At 42.5% G+C, this 24386-nt stretch overlaps 3 protein-coding genes across 3 annotated transcripts in view; 2 read left to right on the top strand and 1 right to left on the bottom strand.

Annotated features, from left to right (window-relative positions):
* Positions 1-15518, top strand: part of si:ch211-214c7.4 (mucin-17) — a 29485-nt gene extending 13967 nt beyond the window's left edge. Inside the window, exons 2-6 of the mRNA XM_046410141.1 lie at positions 215-906; positions 1098-1191; positions 7331-7512; positions 7886-10549; positions 12602-15518. Coding sequence (XP_046266097.1) covers positions 321-906; positions 1098-1191; positions 7331-7512; positions 7886-10549; positions 12602-13680 — 4605 coding nt within the window. The 5' untranslated portion in view covers positions 215-320 and the 3' untranslated portion in view covers positions 13681-15518. The remainder of the gene's footprint in view (positions 1-214; positions 907-1097; positions 1192-7330; positions 7513-7885; positions 10550-12601) is intronic.
* Positions 15519-17177: 1659 nt separating this feature from the next.
* Positions 17178-21206, bottom strand: c2h19orf67 (chromosome 2 C19orf67 homolog). Its single transcript, XM_046410153.1, is given in 8 exon segments — positions 17178-17956; positions 18049-18201; positions 18362-18589; positions 19171-19280; positions 19869-20013; positions 20108-20306; positions 20551-20733; positions 21071-21206. Coding segments are annotated over 7 exon segments (1107 nt in total). The 5' UTR covers positions 20696-20733; positions 21071-21206; the 3' UTR covers positions 17178-17829.
* Positions 21207-22859: 1653 nt separating this feature from the next.
* The window catches only part of pkn1a (protein kinase N1a), a 44362-nt gene continuing 42835 nt past the window's right edge, over positions 22860-24386 (top strand). The window contains exon 1 of the mRNA XM_046410128.1: positions 22860-23699. Coding sequence (XP_046266084.1) covers positions 23679-23699 — 21 coding nt within the window. The 5' untranslated portion in view covers positions 22860-23678. The remainder of the gene's footprint in view (positions 23700-24386) is intronic.

The following is a 24386-nucleotide window of genomic DNA, read 5'->3' as shown; positions in this document are numbered from 1 at the left end:
TTGGCATCTCCCACTGCTCACGTTTTTTTTTTTTTCAGACTCCCCCAAATTCCTTGGAGGCCTCTTACAATAAATGGCATTTCCTTTTGGAAATGCAGTGACATCTTTTTCATGATTTTATTAATAGTATGGCATATGTAATCCTGCATATGAGAGGTGTGCAGCAATGGAAAATCAACATCCTTGTGTTTATTGTTTTGTTGTTTGTCTACAGGACATTAAAGTGTGACTGGAACTGGCCATTTGGGACGAGTGTGAGTCCCTGGACCTTGTAAGCAGCAGCAGCAGCAACGTCGGCGTCTACACCTTTGGAGGAGGGAATGAAACCGGATGGGGTTACCATGGAAACAACGGAGCCCAGTGAAGCTGCAGAAGTAGCAGAACCAACCTCATCGCAGGAGAACATATCGGAGCAAGCCCCATCACAACCAGAGAAAGCTGCAAATGATGCGGCTTCAGCGGCCACTCCGAAGACCAATGGCAAGCCAGTGGCAGCAGACCCCAAAATAAAACCAAAAGCTGTTGCAAATAAAACACAGACCACAGCCAAATCTGCAGGGGCCTCTGGATCCAACGCACGGTCAGGTATTGGCCATCACCGTACGGGGAATGACGTCAAATCTTCTAACAATGTTTCTGCAGCTGCAGTCAAGAAAACGATGACTACAACAGCGAAATCAGCAGCAGTTGGAGCTGTACCTAAAAGACCAATGGGTGTAGCAGCAGTTTCCTCCATGCTCAAGAACCAAACAAGGGTGCCTGACAAGAAGCCTGTTGGACAGGCCAGGACTACCTCTGTTGCTGCCGTCACAGTAACAAATGGTACCAAACCAACAACAATGAATGGCACTGCTAAGAAGAGACCAGGGACTGAGACTGTTAATGTAGCTAGACCCAAAAGCACAGGTAAGGCTCAAGTAGATAAGTAAAACTGAACTGACATGAAATAATACTTAGGTCACTCATATTTCATGTTGTATTTGAGAATATTTCATGCAACTCCCTTGCTTTCTAAGACAACATTTGATTAAGTATCTTTTCCCTGTCTCACCTTTAGTGTCTTTTCACTGTTTTCCGTTTTTTTGTTTTATTTATAGCCACTACCGGCAGACCAGCTGTGTCCACTGCCCCGAAACCCAGCACTTCGACCACAGCAAAAGCTGCTGCTGTTGCTGTTTCAAAGACCACCAGGTATGCGTGCCTATCACATACAGAAAGCCAGTGATATAGTAATATAAAATGTCAGTTGTACTGTGTCCATCAGGTACTCAAGTTATTTGAACTGCGTTCTGAAGTTGGAAACCCTGTTTTATTTTACTGAATGTAACGGTCCTTGCTCTTTTATCCTTCCTGATTTGCTTTGTCTCCGTTTGTTATTCACACATATTTTGCTCCTATCTGAGATGAGAATCTTATAATCCCCTTTACAAAGTGAATGAGAGGGTGAGTTTGATTATCTTGATGCCCTGAAAGAGAGCAGTGGAGAACCATGCCCATTGTGGTCTTTGGGCTGTTATTGAGTCAGATTACGCTTCATGACTGAGTCATGTTAACAGAAATAACCTGAGACAGAGGGCCTTAAGAGAAGCAGCGATACTGAAGAAGTACTGCTTTGTCCCAAACAGACCCCCTGGCAGAAACTGGCCCCACCTCCCCAGGGCAGAGAGCTATTGACTAGGATCATAATCCCTCTCATACTGAGCTGGTGGTGTGGATAGAGTGTACTCTGGTTGGATGAAACTTGCTGAAAGAGCTGCTCCCGAGTGTTCGTAGTGGCTGTTGTAGAATTTCATAGTTGACTTGGTCATTTACTACCATTTCAACTTGAAAGCTTTTGTCAGTAAAGAAATCTTAATTTAAGATATACAGGTGACATATATAGGCCATTATAATATGTTGCCAAAGTTAACAGGTGGTTGCCAAAACAATAATTACATAATATTCTTTTTCAGGTGTTTGTAAAATCATGTGATTACAAGTTTTGAGCTTTATTAGCATGATAGATATTTCTGTATATGAAGTAACCCGTCTCTAGAGTTTAGAAGGAGTCAGATTCATAATACTCCAATCCAGCATCTTTCCAAAGGATGCACTGGTGGTACTGAGAGGCCTGATTAGATTATCTCCCTACCTGTCCTCCTTCTTAATGATCTCTTATTAAATAAGGAAATAATGTGCTGTGTCAGTGTTTTCTGAAGCAGCACACAGTCATTGCATTCGTTCTTAACTGTAAGAATTTTTTAAAAATCCTATTTGCGTGTAAATGATAGCTTCTTTTTTTTTATAACTCAACACTTTCTGCAGTAGATATAGTTTACACAATTTCTTGTTGTACACAGGAGACAGTGCTGTTGGAGTGTGTCAGTCACAATTTTCTTTTAGAAATCCCAAGTTCCTGTTGTCAAAGGTGACTTTATCTTTCTGAATGACTGTCAGATAAAACATTTCCAGTTTACAATTATATAAGACAGAGGAAAAAATGCACTGGAATCAGAATGATCTATTAATTTTTTGCTTGTTAATTGTCATTCATTAGCCGAAGGTTTTGATTGTGTTCTAATTAGGATGTTTTGGGAGTGACCACAGTTAAATGTAGTATTAATATTTTAATGTGGAACCACGTACTTAATACTACACCGTGTATCATGCACCATCTCTTGGCGTGATGCAAGGAGCAGTTGCTTTTGTTCTCTCCCGTGTGTGTTTGGGGCGGTACATTGAGAAGTTCGTCCACTGAATTAATCAGTTGAGGCTTTTCAAATACTAGGAGTCTGATTACAGTAGCACATCATCCTTATGTGACTGTACCTTGGCTTGTTCCCCAGGACGTGACATCAGGCACTTGCCTCTTGGCTTGAGATAGACGGAACAACAAGAGAACAGCAGCAGGTGTCTGCCCTCGTGTCAGATTATGCGTGTTGCATTTCATGCCACCTGCGTGTGATGGCAAAGTCAGTGGCGTGTCGAATCCTTTGTGTAGCAGCAGCGGCATTGGTGTGCTATTCAGTCAGTGTTAGTTTGTGATGGCTATCCAGCAGAGTGGGGCAGTAACACCAACAGACAATATCTCCGCTCAAGCAGTGATTTGCATTAGTCATGACAATGACAATAATGGTGCTAAAAATCTATAGCAACACATGCAACAGAATTTAATGGCATTAAATGATTTGGCAAATTATTAACTGCAACACATTGTCTGCATAGCTCCCCTCTCATAATTTTGCTACCACTACTTTATAATTCATGCCCTGCCATCTTGTTTCTCATATTGCTAAGACAACAGTGGCCATTGTTGTTGCCCAACCTGTCACACAGAAACACACATTGTAGTGTAGTAACAGTAGTACACCTCAATGATTGATAGCAGGATATGATGAAAAGACAGGAAACTGCTGGATTTTAGTTGAACACTTTTATTTTACGCAGTAAAATTGTGTACAGCAACACACCGTTTTAGTTGTATGTTGATATTTCTGTTATTCACAAACACATGCATGTGTAACCACATAATCCATCTGAATGACAGGAGGATGTTTCTGTCCCAGAGGTTGATGAGAACCCTTGATAACCGGAGTAAGGGACCAAATGTTGTTGTTTTTTTTTTTTAAAAAAAATAAAAATAAATCTGACACCTGCTTTGCTCTGCTGTCCTCCATTGATGTGTTACGGTGTCCTTGCTCTGACTGAGCAATCGGTCTTTGTCCACCCCACCCCCTGCTTCAATCTCCTCTCTCTTCCCCCTCCTCCCTTTTTTCTGCCGTCTGTTCATGTACAGTGCTGGGCATAAGGCCAGGATCTCATCAAGCCCTCCTTACAGCCCATCCTCCGTCTAGTTGTGCCTGTATTTCTAACTCATTCATCATTTGGCTTCATTACAAACACTGAAATTTCCAGAGTGTAGCTGTGCAATGTGAGCAGGACAGTGATATGGCTTTGTGTTGCTGAACAATCTGTAAGATGATTAATATTCAAAGAGTCACCACTGGGAGTGGACGGAACTGCTGGTGGATATTACTTGTTGTTTTGTCGGATAGAGAATATTTTCTTGTTTGAAAATTGAATTTGACTGTAATGGATCATTTATCAAAATTGCACCAAAACCTTTGCATTGGCCTTAAAGAATGGCTTGTCGTTGTACCACACACTTTCTTCTCACTTTTATCCTGTCATTTTGTCTGTTACTCTCCCTGTCTTGTCTCCTGATTACTTCTGTGTTGTCCCATCGGATATAAAACTGTCATATCTCCCCGACAGTCTGGGAGGGGAGCAGGATTACTGCCCAAACAGAAAAGGCCCATGACATCTATCACAGTGACAGTGGGTGTCTAAGAGCCAACACTGTTTGCCAAGCTATTGCTAGGCTGCAACACTTCATCTAAACTACACTGACCTGATTCAGGCCTCCATTCTTCATTGTCAAGGAGATAACCAAACCCTAGGAATGTGTGCTGCTTTCAGGAATGAGTAAAGCAGTTGGTTTTGGACAGCCTACAAGCCAAACAAGGTATTGTGAGGTTACTCCTTTTCCATATTTTGTCTTTGAGGGGGGCCCTTCAAGTGATGAAGGGGGGGAAAGGGGTGAGGACAGAAGAAAGTCTGTATTTATTTGTAGAATAAGCTTACAGCGACTGGGATGAAGTATACCCTCAGGCCAAGCTCTTTCCTTTGTTTTTTGGCTTGATTAAAAGTTAATAATTTACACTACAGTAAGCGGGTATGCTGAGGGAGTCTAGCCTCCCAGCTGTGTTTTCTACTTTTTCCTTCTTAAATGTACAAGAGGGAGTCATGGATGGATGGATGGAGTAGATGTGGCTTTAACTTATGTTTGCTATTAGAGTTTCTTAGCCGAACAGATGTTTCAGCTGCTCAGGATGTTAATACCATGGGCATGTTTTTTGCATCTGTTGTAAACGTTTGTGAATGTCGAAGCAAACCATAAAATGTATCAGTGAGTTGTCCCTGTGCTGACCTTTGCCCTTACGAGGACCTTGTGTTTGGTCATTAAAATCCTCTGTGATGCTGTTTAGTGCCTCTCATCCTTCCTTTGGACTGTGGTTTGTATTGATTTCAACCCTCTGTTGGCAGAAAATGTAATCCATACTAATACACCAACAACAACCACCACCCACAGGCAGTGTTTTTAGTACAGGCATTAGCAGGTCTGCCTCTTCCTCTCTGTGTCATCCCTCTAGTCTGAGGTTATTGCTCATTATAAAGCAATGTGAGGACAGTTTGGGGTTATATTGTTTCTCTGACCTCACCTTACCCCTCACAATCTTAACGTTTTTTTAATAACTTAACTCTTTCTGTTCTAGATATAGTTCATACGACTTTGTTTCTGTCTCTCAGTCCCAAGTTCATCATTCAGTCTCTTCCTTAGAAAGAGGCATTCATTCAATTTTGTCTGCCTATTTGCTGTAATTGAGTGGTACTGTCAATTCATATTTAACTTAGATATGAAAACTTCCTCAATTAAGCTACCTTTTCCTATCACTCCCCACCCCCCATTGTTAATGTTTTTCCTCTTCTAAAGTTTAGATGTATGCCTTTTTCTTCTGTCTCATATATATGCTTATTTTTTTTCCTTGGCTTATTACCCTTCATTTCCTCAGGGCAGTGTTCATCTCAGTGTCTGACTTACTTTCAAGTTTTTAGGCTGGATGTCACATTACAACTCCTATCTTCTGTCTGATAGCAGCCAATTACAATAACCTTTAAGTCCATGTCTGTAGTGGCTATCTGATCTTTGGGAAACAAATGGTCATTGTAGTGGTTATTGTAGTGTGGGAGTGGCATCTGTGTGCAGGCATGCTGCTACGCCGGAAGCCATCAAAGTCAGTATGTCTCTGTCCGTATCATCTACCATATTGGCTGATTAAGTCTTAAAGAGAGAAAGATTGTTGTTAGGGTCACACAGTTTATTAAGGCAATTACATTTGACTATGCAGCTCTATGAAAATGAATCTGTTTTGTTACAAACAGATGTCAAATTGTTTATAGTGTTGAGTTTTTGTATTGTTTTTGCACATCAGTGTAGTACTTTTACAGCTGATGATGTGTCCATTGAAACAGACTTTGTTTGTAAATTAGCCAATGGAGCAGTGAATTATAGCACAGACTACATCAAAGTCCTATGTATTGTGTGGAGATTCCACAGACCCTGTATAACACATACATATAACACATAAGGAGGATATGTCAGTCATCTGCCCATATGAGAACTTGAAAAGATGCCAGTTAAATACCGCTTAAAGAATCATAAAGAATTTACTCTGTTTTAATGAAACAAAAGAGAATGTGGTCATAGATCCAAACACTTCATCATAAAGCAATAGATTTTAAGATTGGCGTTGGACCCAAACCTGATTGGCCACATTGAAAGTATCAGGTTTTGAGTTCTGGTTAAAATTGCATTAAGATTTGAGCTTGGATGAGGCTCAGGCTTGGCTTGGTTATTTTCTAAAGTGTTTTTTTTTTTCTCATGGACTGTAAAGTCAGCCAAGCCATGTATATCATGTGGGAGAGGAAAAATGGGGTTTAGCCAATGTTTCTGTTAGTTTGTAGCTTGCTGATTCAATAACTCTTTTATAAACTCATGTGTTGATTGTCCAGGAAGCAGGAAGCTGACATCAGAGCACATTTAATGTAGCTGTTATAGAGTGTAGTCCACAGTATCTCTGAGAACAGGGTACATATTGAATCTTTTTGCTTTTCTGGGAGGGCAGCCCAATGGAAGAAGAGAGCAGGGTGGAGAAAGGGGTTTTGTTGTGTTGTAGTTGCAGTTGACATGACTAACTGGATTAGTGCAGTATCAGCTGTGCAGCTTTCATCTACCTTTATTTGTCATTTTAACTGTTTTCTTGCTCTGTACTTTGGTCACATTCAGTCTTATTTTTGTTCCTGTTCTGTTGTCTCTTCAGTCATCTCACCATTCATTTTTTTCATGTGGCACTGTCAGCTCTTGGAGCTCTTCCTCTCTAAGCTCCTGTCACTGTTTGTTGACTCACTTTTCATTTTTTTTTTAACCCTGTCATCCTCCTCATTGCACCCTGTGCTTGCTTGCTTAAAGTGACTGGAGACTGAAGGACACATTATAGTGTGGCAATAGATGGATGATTTTGCATTAATGGGTTCCTTGTTTTTGATAAATGCTTTTGTGATTCACTTTAGCACAGGTTATTTCTTTATACTTGTAAATGCACATAGAGGTGGTATTCATGTTTAGTTCTTTGCCAGCAAAGTGATTGGGACACAAAATTAAGCTGCTACAACTTGTTTTTTGACAGTGTTTGTGTGCCATCTGAGCATGTCTGTGTTCCTCTACCTCCAGGCCTGCTACAGGTCCCACAACATCTCGACCTGCATCCACAACATCCAGACCCACCACAGTTACAACCAAGCCGTCTACCGGTGCAACTGCCAAAACTGTTGCTTCTAAAGTTACCACAGCATCCTCTACTGGCAGAACCACAGCAGCACAGCCTCCTAAAACTGCTGCTGCTGCTAAGAAAGGTTAGAACTTATGCCTTGTTCTGTCCAGGAGACACACCTTTGAAGAAATGTCCCATTTACCCATCGAATGGATTTGGTTGGATGGTTCAAAGTAGTCAGCCTAAAAGAATGCAATAAAGTTGCATCGAGTGTTTGACTTCAGCACCAGAAATGTCTTTATATGAATATATAATTAGCCACCCTATAAATCTGTGGAGTGGGAGCACAAATAAATATTGTTAAATTCTCTCTGTGAAAAAAATGTAAACATATTTTTACAGTCTGAGCTAAAATGCTCAGCAAGCAGTAATTCACAAAATAAAAAAAAAAGTTTTATTATTGATAAGCAGACTGGGTGAGTTGAGTGAGCCTGTTATTTTTCTCTTTGCACCAGATGTCAGTCGACCACCTCCTGCTGCAGTGGCTAAGAAACCTACAACAGCTCCGTCATCAGCTGCTACCAGAAAACCTGAACCGTCTAAACCCTCAGCCACCGTAAAGGTCAACCCTTCCTCCAAATGGTCCACAACAGCGAAGGCAGCAGACCTGAAAGTGTCACAGTCCAAAGCTCAAGCTCCTGCGAAATCTACTCCCACAAAGAAACCTGTAGCTGCTGCTGCTGTTCGGTTTTCCGCCACTAACAAACCACCCCTTGGCCGAACTCCACCTGCTTCTCCAGCCACCAAACCTGCAAACAGCACCACCTCTCAAGCAAAACGTGGCACCAAACCAACTCAGGCGGTCTCACCTTTCACCACGAGCAAGAAGACGGGGTTTACAAATTCTACCACACCTGCTATAGAAGCACAGACTGCTGCTGTTACCGTGGTAGCAGCTGCCACAGCAGTGACTGTGCTGACAGAAAGACAGATGGAAGCTTCAGTGCCCTTACCACATGGATCATCCCTTGCTGCCTCTGCACCAGAGGAGGTCCCTGCTCCAGTCTTAGCACAGGATACCACACCAGAGGTCGTACCTCAAGAGACTGCCCAAAGCCATGAAGCTGCTTCCTCTCCTCCACAAAGCCCCGACAGGACAGCCTTACCACAAACCTCCCCACCTCAGGAGCAGCCAGAGGGCAGTGCTGTCTTGCTAACAATGCAGGAGCAGACGCTGGCCTCGGCAAACCCTGCATTACTACCTGTGGCCTGCCCTCCTCACCTATCTGAGGAGCCTGTTCACCTGTTGACAGACCAAGCCCCCTCCACATCTAAAGCCCTCCCAGCAGCAGCAAATGCCACCTCTCAGACAGTTCAGGCTACTAATTTAAATGAGGAGGAGGATGAAGAGGACAGGGAGGGAAGCCAGCTGGTTTCTGTCTCTGAAATGAGTGGAACCACACAACCCACAGAGGACTCTCGTCCTGGGTCAGCTGGTCCAGTAGGGGGGTCTGCTTGGAGGGCCGGTGGCGCCCTGCTCTCTGAGCTAGACTCTGAGGAGGTAAGTGGCAGCCAGCAGGGTGCGTCTGAATTGAGCGCCCCTGGTGTCTTGGAAGGCACAGAGAGCATGGATGATCTGGGAGAAGGCAGTCTGAAGGGAGCCATCGACATGGAAGGAGCCTCAGCAGGTTCACCTGATTTTGAGAAGGTCCCTGACATACCAGTTAATGACTTTGATGAGGACGAAGATGAAGACGATGATGATGATCGGGTGTGCGACATGGATGTGGGCTCAGAGAGGGCAGATGAACCGCAGAGACCTAGGCACGACAATGATGTGGACGATGAGGAGGAGGATGAAGATGTAGAGATGGCCAGTGAGGGGGTGACGGAGAGTGGTCTGGAAAGCTATGGGAATGCAGATGAGGATGACTTTGTTGAAGATGACAGGTTGGACAACTTGAACAGAGTGGCCCAGCCACCACCTCCTCCCCTGCTTCCCTCTGCCCCTGCTGCTCAATGGGACCAACCAAATCCCTTTGTTGATCCCTGGGCAGAACCTCCTCAGGCACAGCAGGTGCATGAGCAAGTCTCCCAGCCCATACAGGTAGAAGGAGCAGCTGCAGCAAGCCCTTTAGTAGACCCTTGGCAAGCGGACTCTGAGACCACAACTCATTCTCCAGCCCAAGCCCAAGCATGGCTAGAACTAGGCTCTGATCCATTTGCTTCTGAAAACCAAGAGGTTCCCCATCATTCCTCTGTCAAAAATAAGCCACAAAATCTAGAGGCCTGTATGTATATGGATGAGTCGAGCCCAGCACCAATGCATACCCTGGCCCCAGCTCCACTCTCTGCCCCAGGAATGTCTCTGTCAAGCACCCTCAGCAGTGAGACAAGCACACCTGAGGAACTTGGTGACTACAATCGAGACAGGAAGTTCCCACCTCAAGATGCACAAGCTGCCGCGCTTTCCCAACAGCCTGACCTGGACTACCAGGACATGGGTATTCACATGGAGAGAGGACACGGGGAGGGAGAGGAGAAGGCAGAAGTGGAGACCCTGCCTGCTGATGAAGTTCTGGGAGGCCCTGCAATTGCCCCTGCTTCCAACCTCTCCTCTTCATCGTCTGCAACAGAGGACGAGGCCAGCGACACAGAGGGAGAAGCTCAGTTGGATGATTCCTTGGAGAGTCCATTGGTTAGCCACGTAACCTTTGACAGTCAACCTACAGCCCAACGTTGCCTGTCCACTGTGGAAGAGGGGGAGGAGGTGGAGATGGGGGAGTTGGGAATTGGTGCAGGTGAAGACACCACCCCACCTTCAGCTACATCTTTGGCATCTTATGGCTTTGACACCATGACCACAGCTTCAAACTCCAATGCCCAGTCCACAGGAGAGAGCTGTATCAAAAGCCCTGGCATCTTCTCCCTGGAAGAGCTGCCTGAGGAGGTCAAGGAGACTCACTTCCAGCCTTGCCTCGCAGAACAGCAGTACATTGAATGTGGGAAACAGGAAGTCGAGCCTGCTGAGCATGTCAAGGAGGATGTGCCGGGGCCAGAGGAAGCCCTGGATCCTTCATCAAATCCTAGTGCTTTGCTGCAACCAGAGGAAAACCCAGATGACATCCAGCCTCCCTACTATTCTGCTATCTGTGAAAAGACTGAGAACTCTTTTGCAGGTAATGTATAGTTCATCATCTCCCTAACAGCCTAAATAATGTCCCCTAACTCCCTCTGGCCCTGTTCCAGCCTTCTCACGATGTAGTTATTGTCAGTGTTTGTCATGAAATCTCTGGGGGTGGACGTAATCAAAGTTAAACTTAAAAAACAGAGAGCAAAATAAAGGGAAGAAATTTAAACAGGACAGCAGTGACACTTCCCTCTGATATTTCCATATTTCCATGATGATCATATGGCTTAAATTCCTGTATGTGCAATAGCTACTACTATTTACTCCCAATGTGTGAGCGGGTTTTGGTTTCTGTTTTATTTAACACAGAATTATGTGGGTGTGCTGAACTGGCATGGATTTGACTTGTTTGTTTACGGTTCTTAAAGGGGGAAAACAAAAAAAAGAAGTATAACAAAGGATGTGGAATGAACTGTTTAACGTGTATTCATGTGTATTTATCCCAGTACTTTTTACTGAACAAAGCTAAAAACTGAAAATGAGTTTTGGTTGTATATTCCTGTTTGATTTTGCTCTCCTACTTTACGATACAGGCAATCCTCCTTGTCCCTAGTCACGCCTCATCTCTTCTTGCACTTTAAATTGTAACCCAGCTTTTTTTTTCTTGTGTTTATTCATCTTTTGGAGTAATGAACCTTGAAACTTTAAATAAAGATTAGATTTTTACCATGATGTATTCTCACCGTACAGTTTTATTAAACTGGGCACTTGGGAGTGGAGTACAAGGCATACTTGTGGTCTGTGGATCTGTGTATTGAGACAAATCCTCCAACACCACTGGTATTAATTTCAAGGTCTCACAAACGTCTGTAGCCAACACCTCATCATTGCTTTACTCTTGCCATACACTCACACACATATTGAAGTTGTGGTCTTTGAGAACTGGACACCATAAGCAGCGTGCCCTACCTCAAAGACTTGTGTGATCTGAAACTGGAAGGAATTTTCAATGTGTTGATCATCCAGGCCACCGGACCTTCTAACAAATGGATCAAACTTCGGGATCTCAAGCAGCAGAGAAGTTTGACGTCTCATCGTTCAGCATCAAGAACAGCAGCCCTGCTTATTCTGCTGCTATGTTTTCCCCACCAGCACACGGGGTGTGTTGATGTTTTAGCCATTTCCTGCTGCCTTTTTAAGCATTCTTGCTTCACTGTTCTACAGCACTGTATTAATGGTAACTTATGCTTATGCATGTCACCGTTGCACAATGACTTGACTTTCATTACTTTGTATTGGTTTATTCAGAGTTGGCCAGATAGCTTGGCTCTAGGACTTGATGTACTTAGGTAGAAATTATGTCTAGCATTCTAAAGCCAAGCTATTTAGTTTTCTTGTTATGCTCGATGTCTATAAATGCATGAAGAGCTTTTGCATGTATCATTGGTTGACTAACTATAAACTCCATTCACGGGTGATGACTGTTTAAGCTTGCAATAAGCTTTTCTGTGGTTGTTTATGTTCTCACCAGAGTTGATAGTGATTGCATATACAGGAAGTTGGCTGCTTTTTTCATTATTATTTATTTATTTATTCTTTTTTTGGCACAAAAATCTTTCTTTTCTGGGTGTCATGTTTTAAGAAGATTACATATAAGAAAAAAAATCATGTAAAATATGCACATTTGCTCTCTGGACAAATTTCCCTCCCCTTACCCCAGCTACCACCCCCAGTCACCAAACTTTGGGTCACTATTTTCTGGTGTTTTTACTGAAGTGCTGTCTCTCCAGCCCTCTGAATACTTAGCAGGCTGTATCTGTCACTGCTGCACCGCTTTCAAACAATGTCCCACTGTCACTTGTTTAAAGTACAATACTATAAATAATTGCTGGTCAGTTAGGCTACTGGCAGATGTTTGGACTTTGCTTCACAATGCTTTCACTATTCCTTCAGCTAGTATGAGCCTCAGAAGGCCTCCTCTTTCCCTCTACACCCCTCTGCTTGTACTCACACTGCACTGCTGTCACTGTTCTGCTGCCTGTAACCTGTTTCATAACATCACGCTACTGTAATCTTCCTTCCCACTTCCTCTCACACACAGGCTTCACTGCACTACCGCAACCTCACCTCCGCGATCACACAGCATACCCCAGAACCTGCTGTGACATCGTCAAACCTCACAGCGCCGCGGTCACCCCACCCAAGTTGGCTTGTGCTGACCTCCCACCCAGGAGCCCCGGGCAGCAGGTGCTGAGTCCCCAGCTCCGCAGACTGGAGCAACACCAGAGGCAGCTGCTGGAGCTGCAGCAGCGCAGGGAGAGACAGAACCAACCACTGGAGGAGGCTGAGCAAGAGAGGAAGAGGAGGGAGGAAGAGGAGCAGAGGAAGAAAAAAGAGGAAGCTGAAGAAGAAATCAAGAGAAATAAAGAGGAGGCAGAGGTGATGAAGAAAGAGGAGGAGGAAACATTGAGGAAAGAAGAGGAGCTTAAGCAGAGGAGAGACCTTGAACTGCAACTGCAGCAGCAACAACAGGAACTGAAGCAAAGACAACAAATCATGCAGTGGCAACAAGAGCTGCAACAGTCTAATAAAGGTCAGACGGTCCTTCTGTCCCCCTCCTCTGGCCTCTCCACCATCTATGAAGCGCTGGAGAATAGTGGCGAAGAAGAGGATGAGGATGAAGAAGAGGGAATAAAGGAAATCAAACCCAGTAAACGGAAGGAGCCCAGACAAGTGACATCAAACAAAGAGATGGGTGACAGGGTGACATTAAATGAAGACGAATATCGAGACTCGCCACCATCCACGGAGACGACTCCTCTCCCAGACTCTCCTCTGACACCCAGCAACACTTACCAGGATGGAGACAGCTCGCCACCTGAGTCTCCAGAGCAACCTCCACCCCTGGACTTGGACTGGGGGAAGAAAGTGGACATTGTCCAGCAGCTGATCAATCAGTCCCTGCTGCTGAACAGAGATGGCTGCTCTTCCTTGCTGTTGCTGCCAGGGGGTGCAGGAGGCACACTGAGCCCCCTGGAGAGCAGCCTGTGGCCCAGCCTGTTGCCTCCACTCACCCCTCCCTCTGCCACTGTCACCTCTGTCAGTAGTTTCTCCCCAGAGGCCACTGGGAGCTCCCCACAAGGCGAGTGGACAGTTGTAGAGCTGGAGACACATCACTGAGGAGACGGGAGAGTGTGATTTCAACATCTGTAGTACTGCAATACATTAACAACAGTCATACAGGGAAGATAACACAAGTGCTGTCTTTTTATGCACACATACACATGAGAATTCAAGACCGGAAGGGGCAGTCAACAGGGTGACATACACACGTATACAGGACAGCCCATACACACAACTAAACAAACAAAATTAGCATATTAGTATTTACTCCTGGAAAACAGCTGTACAGACTGTAGAAAATATTTGACCGGGGCAATGTGGAAAAATTGCAAAAACAAAAAGAAATTCTTTGGCATTGATATACATCACAACATCTGTTAACATAAGACTAACTAGGTCACTCAGTTTATGTTATTTTATGACACCATTGTACTGAAATTATTTCAGGAAAATAACCTGAGCGAAATTAGTAATTGCTTAGTAAGTGTTGAATTAGATGGTATATCATGGTTCACAACATGTTTAAAAAAAATGTGTGTCAGATCACAAAAATAAACAATTAGTGATATTGATATACTGCCCAGCCCTGTAAGTAGATCACTGGTACCCAACCAATAAGGGGTCACTCTGAATTCTGAGGGATTGCCTCAGAAGAGCAGAAAAACAGTTTCTGCTACCCCCTTTTTACCCTTTTTAAATTACATAATAATTTAAGGTATTGTAGATTTTAAAGGTATTCAAATGCACTACTTTGAGAGGAAAGTTGATCAGATCAGAACTAAAAAGTTAGAAACAATTGCTGTAGATTCACTTGGGCCACACAGGAATTTCTAACTACTGTGAAAACAAGCCCAACAGATTCCAGTGCTAGATGGATTCAAGGGTTGGCTGTTTTCCCATGAATCGATGCTGTTTATTGGTGAATAAAAGGTGGAAAAACTTCTTGCCCCTAATTAGGACTCTCAGGCAGTGCCTACCCAGACTACTACCCTCAAGAAAGTAAGTGGTTATCTTTATGAGGACTGGATTAAGGTTGAGATGCGGTTAAGTCTCTGGATTTTAGTCCAGAGTCCAAGCTCTATGCACCCTACTTTTGTTTCTTAAATTACATTTTTTTCAGATCATATTTATTCACTTAGCTGTTAAATTTTCTGCAACTACAGTACATTCTGATTACCAAGTGAAATGTGTCCATAGTGTTTAGTATTTTATATTTAGTCATATTTTTGGGCTTGTTTACTTATTTTCCAGACATTTCGTAATATAAAACAGACTTTACACTCTTTAAGCACATGATGCATTGAGTATTTTAATATAATAACTACCTCCACGTTGATAAAACTCCCAAATTTACAAAGCATTGACTCGGGACATGCCAGTTGTAGTGACAACGCTGCCTACGAGTCTGTTCGTGTGGTGCTGCTAGTTACGAACCTCAACACCAATGAGATATTCAGCACCTCTCTCACCTCACACTCACAATCCTACACACTGACTGTAATATCACACTTAAGTCCTTTAAACTCACACACCTGAAATGTGATTACTGATTCCCATGATGCATCACTGCTACTGACTTTACAGGGTTGGAACTGGACTCTTTTCTTGATGCCAAATTTCTGTACCATTGGTGGCCATACACTCACACACCAACCGTGCCAAATGGCGACGCTCAATCGATGGAAAAAAAAACAAACAAACAAACCAACTGATTAACAGTTGTTGTTGTATTGGTTGTTTTACTTTGTGTTCCTCACCTGTAGTCCCAGTTATGAAGCCGCAACTGTTTGTGATCATGAAAATGAGAATACACTGGAGATGTCTTCCTACTGAATACTTATGAAGCAACACAGATTCCCAAATTTACGAGATTGCACTTCATCAAGTTCCTAATGTTTTTTTTTTTTTTTTAAATTTTATCAAATCAACGATGTTGATTATATATGCCCAGAGGTTGTGGCTGAGTCCCGTTTTACAAAATGTTTTGGTATAATTTATATTCAGACTTAAGGTCGAAGAACTTGAGCATGAGCTCAAGCATCATCTCAGTCTGAGCTGTTTGGATCATCCAGGTCCTTACCAAAAGTCAATATGATGATTTCATTTCTTCTGAAACACTGGAGTAAGGCGCTAATGAGGGTTTAGTTATGTGCACATAATCGTGTCGAGAGGTGAGATTTGTTAGTGATGAAAGTAGAAATACTGTTGAAGTATAGCCTCTTAGGGTCAACATAATACTCTATAGGCCCATATCATTTTTTTCTGTAGGTATAGTTGTAATAGGTTCTCATGCTCTCATTTATGTTATTTGAGACTACAGTCTGATGATAGCTGGATGTCATACACAGCCTTCTACACTGGTCAAGTACACAGATTACATACATGAACCGATACTGCTGTGAAAGTCAGGAGTTGCTTTATTGTGTGATAGGAGGAAAATTTATTGAACTTATAATGATCTATGGTACAAAGTGCTGGTTGTAGATGTTCATATCTGTGCAGTTTGTTGATGTCAGTCTGTCTGGATACTGTGTGTCTGTCAGTCAGTGTTTAAGGCAGTCATTGTTGCTTCACTGTAATATCACAGTTTTTTAAGATAAAGACAGAAATTCATTAATTTACTGACAGTTTCATCTGTGACTTTAGCCAGAGGGCACAGAAAATGGACATCGGTATTTTTTTGTACCCATGTGGATTTGAATCAGGTTTTCAGTGTCCAGCATGAAAAAAGCACAAAGGTTAATCTTGCTAATAACTGAATTGAGATCGGTGAGCCAGGTTTGAAACCGAGGAGAAGCTGGATTCAGGGCTTTAACATTAATTGACTCTGACCCTTTCCCATTGTTTATTTCAGCAAAGAAAATTCTCTTTACCGTCACTAGTTTGTCTGCTCTCTTAACGAAGCCTGCGTGTAGCCGCTGAGAGGCAAGCAGGCATTCATGCTTATTTATGTTTGCTGTTTCGTACCTTCATGGACAACACATTATGCTCAATGCATTTTTTTTTTTTACAAAGCTGGACTTTTTAGATGTACCGTACTTTCTCAAACATCTCTGTAATGTTTTTGTAATCATTTGTATGTATATTGTTTAAAATGACTGCTCACTGTAATGAAGGGAAACTCCACTTTACTTTTGTATTTTAGAGATTTAGAAGTAGCATTAAGTATGAAGAGTCATATATAGATTTTTATTGAATGGAGAATGAAGATTATAAATGGTAGATTTTTGTCTTTGTTGTATGTAAATTGCCTTTTCCTTCTTCTTCGTAATGTCCAGTCAACAGAACTGATGAGCTGAATAGTTACGAGGTCAAACTGAACACAGAAGACTAAATTCTCTGTCAGCAAAGTTCACTTGTCACTTAGGCTCAAAGTTAAGTTGCACGTAATTTAATTGAAAATGAAGTGAGGCCTGTGTGAACTTATTTAAATGGCTTAATGAAACTGTTAAAATGAAGTAAACAGGCTCTCCCTTATGGAGCCCAAATCATGGCAGCTTGTTATAAAATGTAAAGTTTTTGTTTAGACTTCCTGAAATACAGAAATCTGTGAGTATGTGTAATTATTTTAATGCAATGTTTCATGCAAATAAATTTTTATAAAATAACTTTTCTGGACTTCTTTACAGCACATCAAAAGATTTTTAAAAGTTTAAAACTTAAAATGTTTACAAATCCTTACAAAATCCCTTACAGCTTGACACATTAACATGCTGAACAAAATAAAGTGACAAATTGATGTGCAACAAACATTAATACACAAACACACTGTATAAAACTATTTTTACATAACCTGACAGAGGTAAAACTCTGTTTCTGAAACCAGCGCTCATCACAACATACGAAAACACGAGCCTCTTCAGCTTTAAACGTATGGAAAAAACAACAGATCCTGGAAGCATCTGCTTACTCTGGCTCAAAGTGTTCAATTTCACAGTCATGTCCTTGTGAGTCCAGCTTTGGTGTTCTTGCTCCAACATCCAGAAGAAACCAAATGCTCAACTTGGGAATCTTGCATAAACCCAATGACACATATTTATTTATTTATGCTTAATAACTACCTTCAGGATTTGTCTGCACATCCTGTGTGACCTAAACTGGTCTCTTCCCAAATGCTGTTTTATCTTTCTACCAGCTATCGAGAATGATGCACCCATGTAACAGTTGTCATATGTGCACTTAAACATCACCTATTTGGGCCTAACATCACTCTGTTGTGTGCTGTGACAACAGCAGCTGTTGCAGCATGTCTGTAGCGCTGCAGCTTGATGGCTCAACGCTGCCCAGTAACAACAGCCTCTGATAGCAGGCCTGAGGGATGTCGCACATGATCCTGAAACAAACAGTGTTGTTGAGTTATTGCACAATCTGGTGACAGAAATGTCTACTAAATGTGAGGGATCAAAAGAAATAACAACAGTGTACCAGTCATAGATGTCCTCTGTGTCTGGGTCGGGGTTCGTCTGCAGCCACTGACCAATGGACCACATCCTCACCACGCTGCAGTGATAAGCACCTCGGTTATGCTCGGAAGCCTCTGTGGGTTCACTGGGAATATCCTCATAGCAGAGGAAGTAACTGAATGAGACATAAGGATGCTGGTTATAACAGATTTATAACAGTCATAACAGGAAAACAGCAGACCAGAGGATGAAAAACGTCTTTTTTTTTAATATATATATATTTTATCTACTATCAAAGAGATAAACTAGAGAGTGGAGATTTAATCCAGACTCACTACTCTGTGTCACTGACTGTTTCTGCCTCCCTCTCCTCGCTCTCTCCACTCTGCTCGTCATCCATCTGCTGCTGCTGCTGCTCGTCTCTGAGTCTGTCCACATTCCAGCGCATGCGTTTGTACAGGCCAGTGTCGTCCTGGGCCAGGAAAGGCGTTGGCTTACAGTAGAGGAACGTTGACAGCCTCACTCGTCCGAGCTGACTCTGACCGATTAAGAAGTGTGACACGCTGGAAAGACATATGGGAGAGTGTGAAAACAGATTTCATTTGCAGATATTTTTCTGACTTCAAAAAGAATTGCTGGGTATAATATCTGGCTGAATATAAAAGTATAAATGATTTGCTAGCTATACAAAAGTTACTAACAAACTAACTATTAAAGCTTTTATAGCATCATTAAGATAGGATCATTTTCCTTCAGAGCGTGTTGAACTGAAGAGACGTTCAGCCAGTCATACAGTCAGTCTAAGCAAATAGCACGTGTTTCCTCTTACAAGAGCAGTGGTTTGTTATTGTTGTAGGAATGTACTGAATGGCAAAGCTGATCTGTCTTTTGGAAGTAAAGGGATGAAATTTGCTGCAGGAGTAAATCCATAATTTAAATATGGGATAATTTAGTGTATATTTATATTTCTGACTACCCCATTAGGACTTCTTGCTCTGTTGTGTTGTGTTGTGTGCCACTGTGATGTGTTATCAGAAAACACAACAAAAATGTTTTAGTATTTTATATATAAAAAAAAATAGTAACTATTCATTATAAGAAATGTGTTGTTCCTCTGTATGACTGATTGCGTGTGTTTGTGTACCTGTTAGGTTCCTTCTCGTCCAAACAGAGGAGATTGTAGCTGGCGTAGGTCAACACCAGCTGCTCCAACCTGTCACACAGCTGCTGAGAGAAGTCCAACAGCTGCATACGCTGCACACAAACACACACACACACACACACAGCAGAAGATTAGAGGGAGTTTATGGTGAACACAAATGTCCTTCTCATTCAGCAACAAATTCAGTATGCCCCCCTCAAATCACTGTTTGTTCCAACATCAGTCACAAATAGTGTTTCCTGTAGTTTGAATTTTAGGAACTCAAGTCAAACAACAAATCCAGACATTTGTCTATCCCTGAGACAGCTGAACGTTTAATCTGCTATCCAGTCCGAGCTGATGCACTAGCTGATGCCAATGTATATTTCCTCTTTTAAGAGATTCAATGGAGGTTAACAGCATTTTGTGTGAGGTGCAGAGAGCATTGAAAGGCGACATTTAAAGAAATTCAGCACTGACATCTCTTTGAAAACAAATTGTCTCCATTAGTCTGAATAATCCACAAACCTCTGTGTCAACAGATCTCTTTCAGTAGAATGTAGTGCCAATGTTACTTCAAGATGTGACATTCTAAAATCAAAACTATCAGCACGGCTACACACCACTAGTGAGAGAATATGTCTCTTAGTACGCTGGGTGAGAAGCCTGTAAAAAAAGAAAAAAGGGAAAACCACTTTCACCCTAGAGCAGAGGCCAGTAGGTAGAGGGTGGTCCTGGGACATGGTGCTCCTAGCTGTAGATTCCACCTGGTTAAAGTAAGGCTGACAGGTGTACAGGAAACTTGGCACTGCAGTAGCAAGAGCCTCTCTCTCAAAGTTGCCCTGTCTGCAAAAACACACAAAAGGAACAAGAAAATGAAAATACCAGAAAAATACAGGTAAGATTATGGAACTATGACTAGCCCTGCCCTGGACCCTACCCTTTGACAAGGCAGTCCTGAAAGTAATCTGCTTTGCTCATGAGGAACTGGAGTTGCATCTGCATGGTCAGGAGGCTCAGCTCCACCTGTCTGACATCCAGACAGCAGCAGGCCTCACAGTCACAGCTGCAGCCCGGTCGGTCACCACAGGATGGCGCCAGAGCAACGTCAGCCAACAACAACAGCGACTCCTCCACATCTGACACACAAATGAATGTCCATTACAGTAAAACAGAAAGAAACTTATTTCTTTACATCACTATTCTCATTTTAAAATGCATATAACTGCCAAATGAATCCAAAGCAGTGGAGCAGGGCAGGGTGGTGGTTAGCTGGTTGTTTTAAAATAAGCCGTGGGCTAACTATCAATGAATGAGTGGTAAAATTGAGTGACATAAGATACAAATTTGATAACCATGAGGGGAGGGGCGACAGTGTTTTACCTCCTGGTATGGAGTTTTGTGGACTCTCCGGGCCGTCTGACTCTTTGTCACAGCTCATGTCCTCCTGTAGTCCCCCAAACGCACTCCGTCCTGATGGTCAGTTTGAGGCGAGCTGGACCTCAACCTGAACTTCAATATCTGCCATGCTTTCTGCTGTAGACAAGTTAGTGTTTCTTAGGAAACCTGTCGAAAATAAAATGGCACATTAATAGTTCATTTTAGAGCAGACATACACTGCATGGCCGCAGTTAACTATTAGTTTCATTATTTGTTAACGTTTTGCTAATTAACGTTAAGGTTAGCGAGCTAGTTGACTGTCGCTAGCGGTGTGATCAAACTTTAGCAAAGAAACGACAAGAGACAACCACTGCACACTAGTCGGCTACTTGTGTTTTTGGCCGAAGTAATCTACAAGATAATACACGTCCCATATGACTGCAGTTTGTGGGTTATAACGTTTTAATAACAAACGAGCTCACCTTCAATGTGGCTATGTACTAGCGGTTATGCTAACAGTTACCTTCTCGTTATCGTCGACGCTCGCTGCGGTCCGAGCAGGCAGCGTGTGAAAGGTCAAAAGTCACTGCTTCTCAGCTGTAAAGGAAATAAAAATCCTTTCACAAATCACGCTCTAACTACGAAGCTAAACGTGTTAATATTAAATTCACAGCTTTAGTTATCCATGTAAACTATTTATTTTTTTAGATATGTAAAGACTCAGTGGTTTTGTGTATTGTTTCTTTCTAGTTTTACTTGCCTGACAACAATGTTAGGAATAACACTGAGGGAGAATATTTCAGCTGTAAAACTGAGAAAGCCTCTGCAGAAAAAATTAATTATTAGAATCCATTCTTTGACATGTATAATTTGACTCAGAGCATGACTCAGGACGTAGACTGGTCGTCCCCAAAACCTGCAGTGTCCCTGGACAGGACCACAAACTGCTCCCACATTCATTTATCAAGCCTATTCAGGCATCCTGAGAAAAATACATTTCTCTTAATATTTTCCAGGACAACAGGACAAATAGGTGTTGGTTTGGAAAATGTATCAAAACATCACTGGCACCTTGTGAACACTTCACATCCACATGTTGAATCAAAAGGTGTGGATATGTTTGCAGTGTCATCTTCTTTTCTACTCACTCAAACCAATTTGCATCATACTCAGTGCTGACTGTAAGTGATTCACTGTCTTTTAACTTCCTGTCAATTGGAACAGCACAGACTGCCATGTTGGATATGTAGTGTGTAACCCAGAGCCACTCTCTGCTTTGGCTTCCTTCCTATCTTTGTGCCAGCTAATTTTCATTATGCAAATGAGTTATGAAAATGTAGTCCAGTTCAAATTCTGTATCAGCTCTACTAAAGACACCCACTCACATCAGTTTGTCTCACACACACAAGAAAAGCTTTGTAATAATACATGACTGCCATGTCTGTTGAATGAGAGCAACTTCAGTTGTGCTTTGAAGCATGTTTTATTGACAAAAATATGTTATGTAGCAGACTTCAAACCCTTTCAGCACCCAGTTTCACTTGTTTATTCTACAGCATGAAGACCTCTCCGTAGCGTGAGAGTAGTGTACTGTCTTAGCCTTTGGTTCAGCTTTAAACAGAATATAAGGAAGGAAAACAGCTGATAGTAACTATATTTTTTCTTATAAACCACTGAAGGCTCAAATAGGTGCTTCAGGCTAAGGGCAGCCATGTAAGATTGAAGTCCTTTTGTTTCCAACTTGTTAAATGTGTCAACAACCATTAGCAACTACTATAACTACTAATTTTAGTGCTCTCTGCAAAATTAATGACTCTCCCATCAACCACAGCTGTAGTTGAGCATGCTAACACGCTAAACTAAGATGAACATGATGAACTTTGGTGAGGTAGGATTGTCATTTTACGGGTGCTAGCATGCTGATGTTGGTATTTAGCTCAAAACGCAACCGTAAAGTAACTCTTGATTGACTGAGTCTTGATTACACTATATTTTCCAATACCTGTCATAACTCTGTAGAATAAGAGTCTTCATACAAAACATGCAATAACTGTTAAATATTGTCTCTTAAACACGCTGTTCTGTGTAATATTTTGCTCGTTGAGGTATGTTGTTGTTCTTAAAAAACAAAACAAAACAAAAGGCATTCAACAGTTGGTTCATTACAAGCTAAAGTTGACAAGGAGGGTTAGCGCAGGTCACATGATACATCCGTGCGCACTCCCGTCACTCTGCCCTGGACCAATGAGCGCCCGGGCGGCATTGCGCCTCGAGCGTCGGGAGCGCGCAGCAGGCTCTGGCGTACAAGTGGTGTGCGTGCTCCTCTCCCGTCAGTTACCCGCTGTGAGATCGTAATGAGATGTCGTCTTGACCCATCCCGTGTACCCCTGTGAGAACGTTTTTTTTCTGTTTGTGCGTTTTTTGACTTCGGTTAACGGGATATTTAATTTACATGTAGGGTTTCTATTGTCCCTCGTTATGGCTGGGTGAACAGCTTGTGAGGGACTGACAGGCGGCTTTTTTTGTGTGGCATGTGATACAGACAAGAGACTGAGGCGTGTTCATGTTTCACGGATGTTACCGGGAAAAGAAGAGAAAGGAGAAGGGGGTTTCTTTCATTTTATGTTTTCTGTGGATGTGAGTTTATCGCCACTCTGGTGCAACAGGACATGAAGGAGGAGGGCTGCCGGTGGATTTCTATGAGGCTCCAGGCTAGCTGTTGAATGGCAAGCACTCAAAGAACAAGATGAACAATGACTCTGGAGCTGAATAATTTCGTCTGGATGCGCTTATGTGACTTGTTTGTTTTTAAAACGCGCAGACAGTGAACGCATTTTCCTTTCTGTGTTGGCTTAAAAACACTGAAACGCTAAGGGAGGTTCAATTCAGGCGCGGCCAGGCAACCCAACAATGCGGATTACCTCTTGACTGTTTGCCTTTGTGTCAATACAGACTGTTTGCATAAAGTTGAGATAACACTCAACGGGACAAATAGCCGGTCCGTCTCCAGTTTTTAGTTTATTGTCTTTGGAAGGAGATAATAGGCTACGTTGACGTGAGGTACAGTTCCCAGATGTGCACAGGTTGTCTGTGAAATTACAGTCTGACCGACAACAGCAAGAGGGACAACGATGGCGAACGACTCCATTCAAGTAAGTTGGATGTCCTGCAACCAGCTTGTGTGGTCTAATTTTTCTTTTTCGGTATTGACCTGTAGCTCTTTGTCGAGTGTGGGTGGCCCTCGGACTCTTCCTCAACTGTGGCAGACAACCCTCAAATGCATATTTTCATCCAGTAGTTAACAAACTTTTCATTTTACTGACTACCCCTTGAAGTAAAGCAAGGACCTGTTCATCACATGACCTTAATCATGAGCAGATCCACCGAAGAAGGAAAAGTCAGAAAAAAAGTGAACATAGTTTACACAGTCATGATTTTACAGATTTTTTTTTCTTTTTAAATCATATGACCCGTCTGATTCATCTTGGCTTGGGCCCTGACAACAAAGTTACAAAGTTAAACAGGGTTGTTTTCGGATGTAATTCAAAACCTGAAAAAAAAAGAAAATAACATCAGTGCATGGTGGTCAAGTATCACAAGTGTTGTTCAGCTGATATGTGAACAGGGCTGCCTGTTCAATGCATCTTGAAAGTGGGTGGAATGGAAGTGAAATATTCCTGATTTGCTGGGGGGTTCGCTAGAGGCTTCTCAAGGACTTTTGGTGGCCCTGGACCCCCACTGTGAGGAACTACCAACCACTCAGTTGAATTGGAAATGGATAGTTTGTGTCATGTAAATAATGTATGACGGGACACTTTCTGGTTTTGGCGTGGTTTTCA

Source organism: Scatophagus argus, chromosome 2 (genome assembly GCF_020382885.2).
Source record: "Scatophagus argus isolate fScaArg1 chromosome 2, fScaArg1.pri, whole genome shotgun sequence".
Lineage (NCBI taxonomy): Eukaryota > Metazoa > Chordata > Actinopteri > Scatophagidae > Scatophagus > Scatophagus argus.
Note: the sequence above shows the minus strand (reverse complement) of the source record. Positions and strands in the feature narration are given on the sequence as shown.